At 37.5% G+C, this 12884-nt stretch overlaps 1 protein-coding gene across 1 annotated transcript in view; it reads left to right on the top strand.

Annotated features, from left to right (window-relative positions):
• Nucleotides 1-10933, top strand: part of LOC127423279 (carbohydrate-responsive element-binding protein) — a 44205-nt gene extending 33272 nt beyond the window's left edge. The window contains exons 9-17 of the mRNA XM_051667449.1: nt 1541-2198; nt 2320-2393; nt 6967-7198; nt 7496-7587; nt 7666-7785; nt 7975-8102; nt 8262-8385; nt 9539-9668; nt 9965-10933. Of these exons, the coding sequence (XP_051523409.1) occupies nt 1541-2198; nt 2320-2393; nt 6967-7198; nt 7496-7587; nt 7666-7785; nt 7975-8102; nt 8262-8385; nt 9539-9668; nt 9965-10089 (1683 nt within the window). The 3' untranslated portion in view covers nt 10090-10933. The remainder of the gene's footprint in view (nt 1-1540; nt 2199-2319; nt 2394-6966; nt 7199-7495; nt 7588-7665; nt 7786-7974; nt 8103-8261; nt 8386-9538; nt 9669-9964) is intronic.
• The last annotated feature ends 1951 nt before the right edge of the window (nt 10934-12884 follow it).

Below are 12884 nucleotides of genomic sequence, written 5' to 3'. Positions count from 1 at the left end.
AATGTATTATAATTATTCATGATTTCATAGTGATTATTCATGTTGTGTAAATCTGTTTTGATTGATCATATTTTTTTAACACCCTCTTGTGCTGTTATAACTGTTTATATTCTTATAATTTATCATACTTTTCATAAACATCTTCAGCAGAGAAGTAAATCTCATGAGATGTGTCTCGCACGTGATTGGCTGTTCGCTTCATTCGTGTGAACGCGCACGTGAACTAATCATAACCTCGGGATCAAACTCTGAATGTAAAGAGAAAGGTGGTAAGGAACGTCTTGATGAAACCTGATTGGATTTGGTGAGTTTTGTCAAACTAAACTCCTGGAATCCAGAATTTGTTCAGCTTTTCTTGTGATCATTGGCACCTCTCTTCTTATCCAAGTGAGCTGTAATAAGCTGCCTGATGTAACAGTAGATGCACTATATTTGTTTGTGATCTGCCGTTTTAGGCGAAGAAGAAGAATAAAGACGCTGCCTGATTCTGAGCAGCAGACAGAATACGCTGCAAGTTCGTCAGACGTTTTGCCGGTAGAAGTTTGGCTTCTACGCAATAAAGAAGGCTATTTGTTATAATCTGACCAAAACATGATGTAGCGTTTGGTCGCGTTACACAGCTACCTGCTGGAAAATGTAGTTCGCTACTGCAAGAGCTACACTGTTTTAAAAGCAGCTGAGCTACTGTCAAGCTACTGAAAATTGTAGTTAAGTTAGTAAAGTTAGTAGCGTCGCCTTCTTGTAGTTAGCTACTCCCCAACACTGAATTTAAATAGGTGTATGAAGCACACATACACCTTAAGAAGTATGACAATTAATTGTCATAATCTTGAAAAAACAGGCAATTAATCGGCATAATTGCAAATATTTTTTACGATTAATCGTCAGCCAAATTTCATAATCGAGACAACCCTATAGGTTTTCCAAACACCTCCATCTGTCATTGATCAATGAAACAGGTAGTCCCGCCCCAAACGAATGCCATTGGTTGAGCCAGTGGTTCTCAAACTGGGGACGTGGAGAGTTTAAAAGGGGGGAGTGAACACACACATGACGTGGTCCAGGGCAGTGGTGGCTCAGCAGTTAAGGCTCTGGGTTACTGATCAGAAGGTCGGGGGTTCAAGCCCCAGTACTACCAAGATGCCACTGTTGGGCCCTTGAGCAAGGCCCTTGACCCTATCTGCTCCAGGGGTGCCATATCATGGCTGACCTTGCACTCTGACCCCAGCTTAGCTGGGATATGTGAAAAAAAAGAAATGTCACTGTATATATGCAAAAAATGTATAATGTGTGACAATAATAAAGGCTTTCTTCTTATTATTATAAAAAGAAAAAAAAAAAAAACTTGCATTTTGGTCCAAAACTCCTCTTAACTACAAAATGACAGCATGAAAAACACATGAATGAACATCAGATGGGATGTTGAAAGGCACAGAACCATATCTCATAATCAGAAAATAAGTGTTTCAACCATGGAAATTCAATCATTAATTTATCTCATGAGATCTTTAGAAAGTTTTACATTTGTTTTCATTTTCAGCCCACAATCTCAGCTGAAAGTTTACCTCAGCCCTCCTCATCTGTAAATCTATCTGGACCCAGTTACCCCCACCAGACCCTAAACCCTGACCTGACCTTTATCCCCAGTGCTGAAACCTCAGAACCCAAGTTCAAAGGGCACTCAGAGTATATCAGTGAATTCCATCACTCTCTGAACCCTTTGTCTGGCATAACTTCTTACGGACAGCGCGTGTCTTTCAGCGGCCACACCGCTGGCATGGCAAGCACAGAGATGCCAGGCGCCATGGCACAGGATACTCCTTACTCGTACCCAACAGCCTACCTCAGACACAGACATCCATCCAGCCAATCACGGACCAGCACGGCTGCCAAGTCCACCGTTATCACCCACATGGGTTCTGCTGCGACCGCTCTGCCATTGGACACCCAACACGGGCTCGGATACTCCAGCATGGCAGAGATGTTTCCTCCTGTAACCTCTTTAGGATACCAGCCCTCACACGGCCTCTCTCACTGCTTCTCCGTGCCGCAGCAGATGGGCGTGGCAACAGTCAGAGGGAAGCACAAACAAAAGCCTGAAGGAGTCCAATTAGTTGGCACGGTGATGAAGTCATCAACAGCTCCGCCCACACAGACAAGCTGCCTGGCCAATCTGCTCTCTTCTAGATCTCAAGAGCGTATGTACTGTAGATGTTGAGTATTTTGATTTGTTTGTTGGTTTTCCAGCTTAGTTTCGTCCATTAATTGCAAATGAATGTCTGAATGGTTAACACATTTTTGAAAATCTTTTGTCATTAGGAAAACCTTCATTGAATATTGACTCTTCTATAACTGGGTCAAAGGGCCATACAGCAGCGTCACCTATTTCTTCTGTAAGTGTTATTGTAAAATGTAAACTTTTGTATGTAAAAGGTTTTTCCAGTACAATCTTAAAGCTGAAGTATGTAATTTCTGTGACACTAATGCCACCAAATGGAACTGCAAAAATAAACAATGTTTTCAAAACATTTCTGAATACGCCCCTCATCTGCCGTTGATCGAACTAACAAATAGCCACGCCCCCAACTCATGCCATTGGTTGATTAATGTTGTTGGGGCAGGTCTAATTTGGTTACTCAAAACAAACAGGAATTTTCATAGTGCCACAGAGTCACATTGTTTACAGTTTTCGAGAAAATTATCCTATGAATGGGTTACTTATAGTTGTCTCTGTATATTAAGCTGGAATTTTATGCATATTTAAGCTGGGAAGTATTTTAACACTGAAAAAGTTACGTACTTCAGCTTTAAAACAAAAAGATAAAAAAATCTAGTTTAAAACATATTTTTCAAGTTGATAGGAATGTAATATTTGTGTCCATGTTGGTTTCATAAATGTTTAAAAAAAAAATTTGTTTTTGCATTTTCTTAAAAAATACATGTATTGAATAACTTTAAAAATATAAAGTGGTGTAACAATCAGGTAAAAGGTATTAAAATACTTTTCATGCTCCTGAATACACATGAGTGTGCTTAACTTAATCATTAATTTTAATTCAAGAAATTTTAGGCTAAAATAAATAAATAAATAAAAAACAAAACTATATACACTGGCGGCCAAAAGTTTGGAATAATGGACAGATTTTGCTCTTATGGAAAGAAATTGGTACTTTTATTCACCAAAGTGGCATTCAACTGATCACAATGTATAGTCAGGACATTAATAACGTGACAAATTACTATTACAATTTTAAAAAAAAATTCTTAAACTACTTCAAAGAGTTCTCATTAAAAAATCCTCCACGTGCAGCAATGACAGCTTTGTAGATCCTTGTTATTCTAGCTGTCAGTTTGTCCAGATACTCAGGTGACATTTCACCCCACACTTCCTGTAGCACTTGCCATAGATGTGTCTGTCTTGTCGGGCACTTCTCACGCACCTTACAGTCTAGCTGATCCCACAAAAGCTCAATGGGGTTAAGATCCAGAACACTCTTTTCCAATTATCTGTTGTCCAATGTCTGTGTTTCTATGCCCACTCTAACCTTTTCTTTTTGTTTTTCTGTTTCAAAAGTGGCTTTTTCTTTGCAATTCTTCCCATAAGGCCTGCACCCCCGAGTCTTCTCTTTACTGTTGTACATGAAACTGGTGTTGAGCGGGTAGAATTCAATGAAGCTGTCAGCTGAGGACATGTGAGGCGTCTATTTCTCAAACTAGAGACTCTGATGTACTTATCCTCTTGATTAGTTGTACATCTGGTCTTCCACATCTCTTTCTGTCCTTGTTAGAGTCAGTTGTCCTTTGTCTTTGAAGACTGTAGTGTACACCTTTGTATGAAATCTTCAGTGTTTTGGCAATTTCAAGCATTGTATAGCCTTCATTCCTCAAAACAATGATCGACTGATGAGTTTCTAGAGAAAGCTGTTTCTTTTTTGCCATTTTTGACCTAATATTGACCTTAAGACATGCCAGTCTATTGCATACTGTGGCAGCTCAAAAACAAACACAAAGACAATGTTAATCTTCATTTAATGAATCAAATATCTTTCAGCTGTGTTTGATATAATGGCAAGTGATTTTCTAGTACCAAATGATCAATTTAGCATGATTACTCAAGGATAAGGTGTTGGAGTGATGGCTGCTGTCTAGATTTGATCAAAAATGACTTTTTTCAAATAGTGATGGTGCTGTTTTTTACATCAGTAATGTTCTGACTATACTTTGTGATCAGCTGAATGCCACTTTGGTGAATTAAAGCACCAATTTCCTTCCGAAACAGCAAAATCTGTACATTATGCCAAACTTGCCTGTGTGTGTGTATGTATATATATATATATATATATATATATATATATATATATATATATATATATATATATATATATTAGGGCTGTCAATCGATACATGAATTAATTACACAGTGTGCCGATTAATTAATTGAATTAACCGCAATTAATCGCATTTAAAAAAAATTACTGAGAAAACCCCTCAAATAACAATTGTTTATTTCCATATTACTGAACATGAGCCAATCATTGGCCTACAGTTCACAGCAATTCATTTTGCAATTGAATTCATCAGTCAGTCTGAGATTTATTATGAGGGCTTGTTGTCAGCGTACACCTGCGTCAGACAGACGCTTTTGGAGCGTCTCACTTTGGTTGCGTCACGTCATAAACACAATTTTTAGGTTGCTGTGTCAAGTTAAACATAGTTTAATACTTAGAAAAACACGTCTAGATATCCCAAAATTCTGATTTGTGCTCCATCAAGTTGTTTTGAACGCAAGAACGTGTCCTCGTGTTGTGCCGTCTGCTGAAGGGTTGGTTTGTTCTCTGTATAAGCTGCTCGTTGCCTATACAGCTGAAGTTTCACTTACTGCCCCCTGCAGAAAACAGGTGGTACTACAAGCTTGAATTGCTCAGGAATCTTCCTTATTACGGTCCGGGGACAAACTGTACAAATTTTTAGTGTGAGTTTACAGTAAATTCCTGGCTACTAGTTGCATGACTTTCACAGAATATTTTACAGTAGTATTTCTACAATTTATTACAATTAAAAGACAACTGTATACTGTGACTTCACAGTGAACAGCAGTGCTGTGTTGTAGAATCACAATGATCATCTGTATTTTTTATCTACAGTGTTTCTTAATTGTCACCATCGTTGAGTTTTGTTTACTGAGTTTTGATATCTTGCGTGCCTGATTGACAACTCATGATGAAAAGTTAATGAGCGATAAAACCAACCAGATTATAGCCTAGCTTTGCAAACTTCCCTTCCTAATTGTTCATTTAAAATGATACTATTTCTTTACTTTCAAATGTATCATTATGGTTTAGTTTATACTTCATGGGCCGACATAAAGTCATCCACTAAATTGATTATAAATTGTGTTCTTAAACACAGTTGCACCAACTGGGAGAAATATAATTAGAAATAAGATCCCATCCAAAGAAAACACTAAACACCATAATGGTGACTTCAAACAAAACACCATTTTCCCACAATGCAGTGCGATATTCAAATGTCTTTTTTCACATTAATTTGTTGTGTTGTGACAGAAAATGACCTAGCCTGCATTGATTTTACAGTAAAACATTGAGAACAGTATTTTTTTTAAGAAATTATCGTTAGATCTTGTAAAATCCTGGAAATGTTTTACAGTGCATGATTAATTGCGTTAATTTTTTTAACACATTATTTTTTTATATAATTAATCACACTGAATTAATGCGTTAATCAACAGCCCTAATATAGTATGATTAATTGCGTTCATTTTTTTAACACATTATTTTTTATATAATTAATCACACTGAATTAACACGTTAATCAACAGCCCTAATATATATATGATTAATTGCGTTAATTTTTTTAACACGTTATTTTTTATATAATTATTCACACTGAATTAACGCGTTAATCAACAGCCCTAATATATATATATATATGATTAATTGCGTTAATGTTTTTAACGTATTTTTTTATATAATTAATCACACTGAATTAACGCGTTAATCAACAGCCCTAATATATATATGATTAATTGCGTTAATGTTTTTAACGTATTTTTTTAATATAATTAATCACACTGAATTAACGCGTTAATCAACAGCCCTAATATATATATGATTCATTGCGTTAATTTTAACACGTTATTTTTTTATATAATTATTCACACTGAATTAACGCGTTAATCAACAGCCCTAATATATATATGATTAATTGTGTTAATTTTTTTTACACGTTATTTTTTATATAATTAATCACACTGAATTAATGCGTTAATCAACAGCCCTAATATATATATGATTCATTGCGTTAATTTTTTTAACATGTCATTTTTTTATATAATTAATCACACTGAATTAACGCGTTAATCAACAGCCATAATATATATATATATATACTGTACATACATAATTATTTTTTACAAATATCATGAATTTTTAAGTCACAAATATAAGTCAAGAAGTTTTCTTGGGGTTACTCAATTTGACTAACTAAATGTGCTTTTTCATAAAAAATATCTGATATTTTTATGTTGGCATGTTGGTTACACCATCTGATTTTGATTTGGTGACAAAAAAAAAAAAAAAAAATCAGATATTTTCCACAGCTTTAATAAAAATAAAAAAATAAAAAATGCATAATAGTTAAAGATTTTTCCAAAGTACTTACGCCTGTCTTTTTTCAAGAATTTGAGCTTTTATTGAAACCTTTACGTATTTGTTTTTTACTTTCTCCGGACGGTTACACCACTTCCCCCCAAAAAATCAAAATGACTTTGAACTCTATAACTGAAAACCTGATAATCATAGTTGAGGTGTATTCAAGTAATCCTATTGTGTGAATTGCATTTTTAAAATGGCTTTGAGCAATTTGAGCATCATGTCATTGATGTCATCCAAAACACCAGATATCTCTTATATCACTCTCATATTACACTTTATTTCTCAATAACAGCCAACCGGCAGCAGTCAAGGGGGATCACAGATTTCCCACAATTCCCCCTGGGCTTCTACATCACTGTCAGCGTTACACTGTCAGATGGCAGTGTCAGGTCACACCCACAGTGGCACAACACAGGGAAGCACCATCTCCTCTCTCCTCATGCAACAAACGCCACTCCTGACACCCAAAACAGAGAAACTCTCCCCTGTGCAAGTGCACGCTACAGAGAGGACCAGTTTAGCAGGTGTGTTGATATTGGATTTTAATGGGGTCATATAGTGAAGAGTTTCCCTCATCTTTTGGTTAGGATTAGGGTCTTAAAGATGCAACATCAAAAAACAGCCTGTTTAATTTTTAGGGGGATAATAATGAAAAACTAAAAGATGGTGCTAAAAACTTGAATTACATTATATGTGGACCTTATGATGAGGCAAAAACATAAAATAATAAAAAGGATGATTTGAACCTTTAAGGCACCTCATCATAAAGTTTGTTGTTTTATTTCAAAGTCAAAGATAATGATATGCAAATGTATTTTCAGTGAGTTTTTCAAGAAGTGTTGGACAGACCTCCCCGACAAATCCACCGGAGAAAAACCCAGAGTCATCATACTTCTTACCCAGACAAGCCAAGGTGGATTTCACACAAGTAAAAACACAATTTGCAACTACACAGTTTGTATTGTATTCCTCATAGCGTGTTGTCTTGCAGACCGATACACGGCGGATCACACACATCTCTGCTGAACAGAAGAGACGCTTTAACATCAAGCTTGGGTTTGACACGTTACACAGTCTGGTGAGCACTCTCAGCTCACAGCCTAGTATAAAGGTAATACTGGTTTCATTATATCAGTCACAATAACAACAGATATATAGACAATAGTGATGCATTCGTAGCCTTCAGATGAATGTGTCGAGTTATTCATCATTACACAACTGATAGATGGAGGGATAGATCCTGTTTCCTCAGCTACCTCTTCTCTCTGTTCCTGTCTCCTCTGGTTATCGTGTGCCTCAGATCAGTAAGGCCACCACACTGCAGAAGACAGCGGAGTACATCGGTAAGATGCAGCAGGAGAGAGGTCAACTTCACGAGGAAGCTCAGAGACTCAGAGATGAGATACTAGCACTCAACTCGGCCATCAAGTGAGTGTTGTACAGTTTATATTCTATGTATGCACTTTATTCCAAGGTATAACTTTATGTGGTGGGCATTGTGTGTATGAGTTTGTGTGTGACAGAGGGTGTGATTATATTTGAATTGTGTGTTCAAATGTGTGATTGTGCTTTCTCTCTCTTGTCTAGCGTGTGTCAGCAGCAGCTTCCTGCGACGGGCGTCCCAATAACACGGCAGCGTTTTGACCTGATGAGGGAGAAGTTCAGAGAGTATGTGAGAGCTCAGACGCTGCAGAACTGGAAGTTCTGGATTGTATCCTACAGTTCTTTATCTCAAAACCTGAATCCAGTGAAATTAAACTGTTTTTACTGTATTGTTGTTGTTGTTTTTTTGTCTTTTGTTTGGTTTCATTAGTTTTTTGTTGTTGCTTTCTTTGTTTTGTTTTTGACAGGGTTTGTTTTATTTTTTTATTTTTGTTTTGGTTTGTTTTAATTTAGTTTCGTTTTCTTTTCAATTTGTTTCGTTTTCTTTTTGGTTGTGTAGTGTTGTTTTATTTTAGTTTTTTTTTGGGGGGGGGGGTTGTGGTTTTGTTTTGTTGTTTTTTCTTTTCAGTTTTTTTTGGGGGGGGTTGTGGTTTAGGTTTTGTTTGTTTTTGTTTCGGTTTGTATTTGTATTTTATTTTGTTTAATTTTGTTTTGTTTTTGTGGTTTTGTTTTATTTCCTTTGTTTTTTCTTTTCGCTTTTGTTTTTGTGGTTTTGTTTTATTTCCTTTGTTTTTTCTTTTCGTTTTTGTTTTTGTGGTTTGATTTGTTTTTTATTTTGTTTGTTTTTTCTTTTCGGTTTGTTTTGTTTTTTGTGGTTTGTTTAGGTTTTTTTTTGTTTTGGGATTTTATTTTATTATTTCATTTTATTTTGTTTTGATTTTTGTTTTGTTTTATTTTATTTTATTTTATTTTCGATTTGTTTTGTTTTTGGTTTGTTTTGTTTGATTTGTTTTGTGGTTTTGTTTTATTTCATTGTTTTTGTTTTGTTTGTTTTTTTGTGGTTTGTTTTGTTTTTTCTTTTCATTTTTTTTTGTTGTTTTTTTTGTTTTTTTTTGTTTCATTGTTTTTTTTTCTTTTCGGTTTGTTTGGTTTTTTCTTTTCGTTTTGTTTTGTGTGGTTTTTTTTTTGTTTTTTTTTAAAGCTATGGTTTGTGACCGAAAAGACAGACTTGAAATTCCTGGTAGGTTTATGGTGGTAAGCACTGTTTAAGCTTGTAAATCATTATAGCCATAATATTTACAGCATGGTTGTTGACCAATGTAGTCTTGCTGGTTAAACTGATTAAGAAGCCTGGTATGGACACCAGCTTCCAAAACACTGTACATGCTGGAGGCCAGCTATTTTGGTCTTTTTAGCCAAATTAATTTTGTTTAAATGCATGTATTCTGGTTTCCCATATTTTCCTGAAGCCATTCTTTTAGTTCAGTGTCATAATTGAGCCCCTGTTTGAATCGTATAACGGTATGGTGTCCACAGCCAGTGTAGAGGATCTGTGTCGTACCACTCTCTCCTGGCTGGACCAGCACTGCTCTCTGCCCACGCTCAGACCCAGTGAGTGTACCAGAACCTCTTTCACTAAACATCTATTTATACTGAACTTCCTAATCTTTCATATCGTATTATTGTGTTTTTAGCTTTATTCACACTGCCCACAATTCTGATTTTTTCACACTGTTCATTTAGCAAGTGATGAAATCGGATCCATATTTTGAATCTGTGTCTTCAATATACTGTGGCCCTAGAAAGTATTTGGACTTTTAAATTGCACTTAAAAATGCTTAAATCTCATTTCATAGATAAGTTGGTCAGTATTGTTAAAACAGTTTTTTGTCTCTCTCTGTTTCTAGCCATTTTGAGTTCACTTCGTCTGCTCAGCACCTCCACGTCAATCCTGTCAGACCCAATTCTGATTCCTGAACAAGCCATGCAAGCTGTCACTCAGGGACATTCATCCCACAGCTACAACCACTGACAACATGTTGTATTCTCTCAAAAGTGCAACCAATCATATCATCTATCCCATAGCTGCAAGGGTCCATGATGGTTAGGATGCTGCCATAAAAGGCAAGGCAGGTCACTAGGTTTTGGACCAGAGAGAATGACAGCACACTCTATATAATACTGCAGCCAATCATATCATCTGTCTGACAGCGGCAACCAATGACAATGCAACATACTCTCTCAAAACTCTGGCCAATGCAATGATATCACGCCTTCTAGACTTGCAACCAATGACAGTGCTCTTTTTTCTACTCTTTTTGAATTATTTTGTTTTAGTTATTTGTGTAGTAGTTTGTTTTGTTGATTTTTATTTTATTTTTTTTGGGGGGGGGGGGGTATCATTATTTATATTACAGTCGAGAGACGAAAGGAAATTATGGTTAGAAGAGAGGGGGAACAGGATCGAGATATGATTTGAACTAGATTCAAACTCACTTTGCCCACATCAGAGCACCACAGCTCAATTCATGTATATCAGAGCACTAAGCTTAGATTACTTCTGTGCAGTTCATCAGTAGTTTTTCACATGCGGTGAAAATGTTTTATATGCCTTAGTGTTTATGCCACAGCATATGTTCTCAATGGAGGCTGCGCTTTTCTTCCCATGTTATTGTTTTATAATTCCTGTAAAAATATTAAGGAATGTGAGTGTGATACAGTGAAACACCTAATCTATGACTGTTCTGTGCCTTGTTTACATTAAGACATGTGATTTCAGCTTTAAAATACACAAATAGTTGGTCTTTTAAACAAGGTGTGAATTTGTAGGACATTACTGGTTCAAAATTCAGCAATAAATGTAAAATGTGACCGTGTTTTTCCTCATTTCTTTCAGATGTTATTAAGTAACCAAACAATTTTCATGTACTTTCATGGTGTATTACTAAAATTCCGAGATGTTTGCAAGTCACTAACACCGAGTCCAATTCAAGTCTTAAATCTATTTTGGTAACACTTTTCTATACACTGCAGCAGGGTAGTTTTATACAAACCCTGTTGCAGGACAATTAATATCATGTAGTTTCAAAAAATGTATTATTTCTAGTGATTTCTTAGAAAAAGTGAGCCAAAGGCTGCACATCTTTCTTGGAAGAAGCAACAGAGAGTGCCTGAGATGCTCATTTGTATCTAAACAGTGTTACAAACTCAGATAAAATATTGATCTTTGTAGACAAATAGACTTGTGTAGTTAACTTGTGTGTGGCTCTAACTTGGAGTCAAAATCAAATTGATATTTTTTTTAACTTATGAGCAACTCTAGTCCAAGTCTCAGACTCAAGTTCCTCTACAGAAAACTCAAATATTGTTTTTAATACTTATAATAATACTTATTATTATTTAGTACCCTAGCACAATTTTTTTAGAAAAGAACTTTCAAGGCCAAAAATAAAAACATTTTTGGTTTTATTTCACTTTGTTACACTTGTGTTCCCGGTCAAAAATGACCGGCCATTGGAAATGAATGGATTAGACTTCAAAATACAGAAATATTAAGTGTTCTGAAGCATCCCAATCCTTTAGATAAGCACATATGTGGATGTGTGTTTGCTCACACAAAGTGCTCGGACATGTGCACACGCGCACACATACACACTCAATGTGTGTTGAGTGCCCTTTTGTGCATCGACTTGAGGAATATTTCAAGACCTACTCATCATATTATGTTGTGTTTGGGCTTGTTTGAATTGGGATAGTCTGCTGTAAGTTACAATATGTCATTGTCTATGTTATATGTATGTTTCAGGAAGTAATAAGGAAAAACATGACAAAAGTCAAAACACAGATCAGTTCAAAACAGAACCCTCCCCCCCAAAAGGGGTGGCTCCCGACGCCCAAATGAAGAGGATGGTACTGAGGAAAGGATATCAGGTGGACGGTCGGGGCACCATGGGATGTCTGACAGATGGTCAAGAGACTATCGAGGAGTTGGCGGACGATCAGCCGGAGGTGGAACGGGTGGAACCACTGGAGGATCAGGGATCTGAGTTCCAGGATGAGGAGCCGGAGGTGAAGCAGGCAGAGCCGCTATAGGAGCAGGGATTTGAGTTCCAAGAGGAGGATCCAGAGGTGGAGTGGGCGGAACCGCTGGAGGATCAGGGATTTGAGATTCAGGAGGAGGAGTCTCTAAGAGAGCGGATGGAACCGCTGGAGGAGGAGTTGCCGTGGTCAACCTCTGTGGCCATGAACACGGGCAGTGCCAGGGGAAAGACCTCTGTGGTCGTAAACACTGGCAGTGATAGGGGAACGACCTCCGTGGTCGTGAGCACTGGCAGTGATAGGGGAATGATCTCTGTGGTTGTGAGCACTGGCAGTGACAGGGGAACGACTTCCGTGGTTGTGAGCACAGGCAGTGATAGGGGAGTAGGAGCCCTTCTTCTCCTCCTCTTCCAGATGGCCATGAGCACTGCTGTGGGAGGCCCAGAAGGCAGAGCCGTGGGAGGCTCGAGGGGTGGAGATCTCCAGGACCACCGAGACTGGGGAGAAAGTGGTCTCCATTGAAGGGACCTCAGAGACCACTGGAGCCATAGTAGACCCCCAAAAAATTCCTCTAGGGCTGGAGCTGGTATGAAAGCTGGCTCTGGGATGGACGAGGCTTCAGGAACTGGCTCGTTGGCCGTGGAAGGCCTGGAGGAAGGAGGCCGTGGAAGGCCTGGAGGAAGGAGGCCGTGGAAGGAGGCCGTGGAAGGCCTGGAAGGAGCCGGTATGCTACATGGATTATGGGCTGTGATGGCAGGCTCGGAAGATGAAGAGAGTGGGGCCACCGGA

The sequence above is a fragment of the Myxocyprinus asiaticus genome, chromosome 3 (assembly GCF_019703515.2).
Source record: "Myxocyprinus asiaticus isolate MX2 ecotype Aquarium Trade chromosome 3, UBuf_Myxa_2, whole genome shotgun sequence".
Taxonomy (NCBI): Eukaryota; Metazoa; Chordata; class Actinopteri; order Cypriniformes; family Catostomidae; genus Myxocyprinus; species Myxocyprinus asiaticus.
The sequence above is the reverse complement of the archived record's forward strand: the minus strand, read 5'-3'. Positions and strand labels throughout refer to the sequence as shown.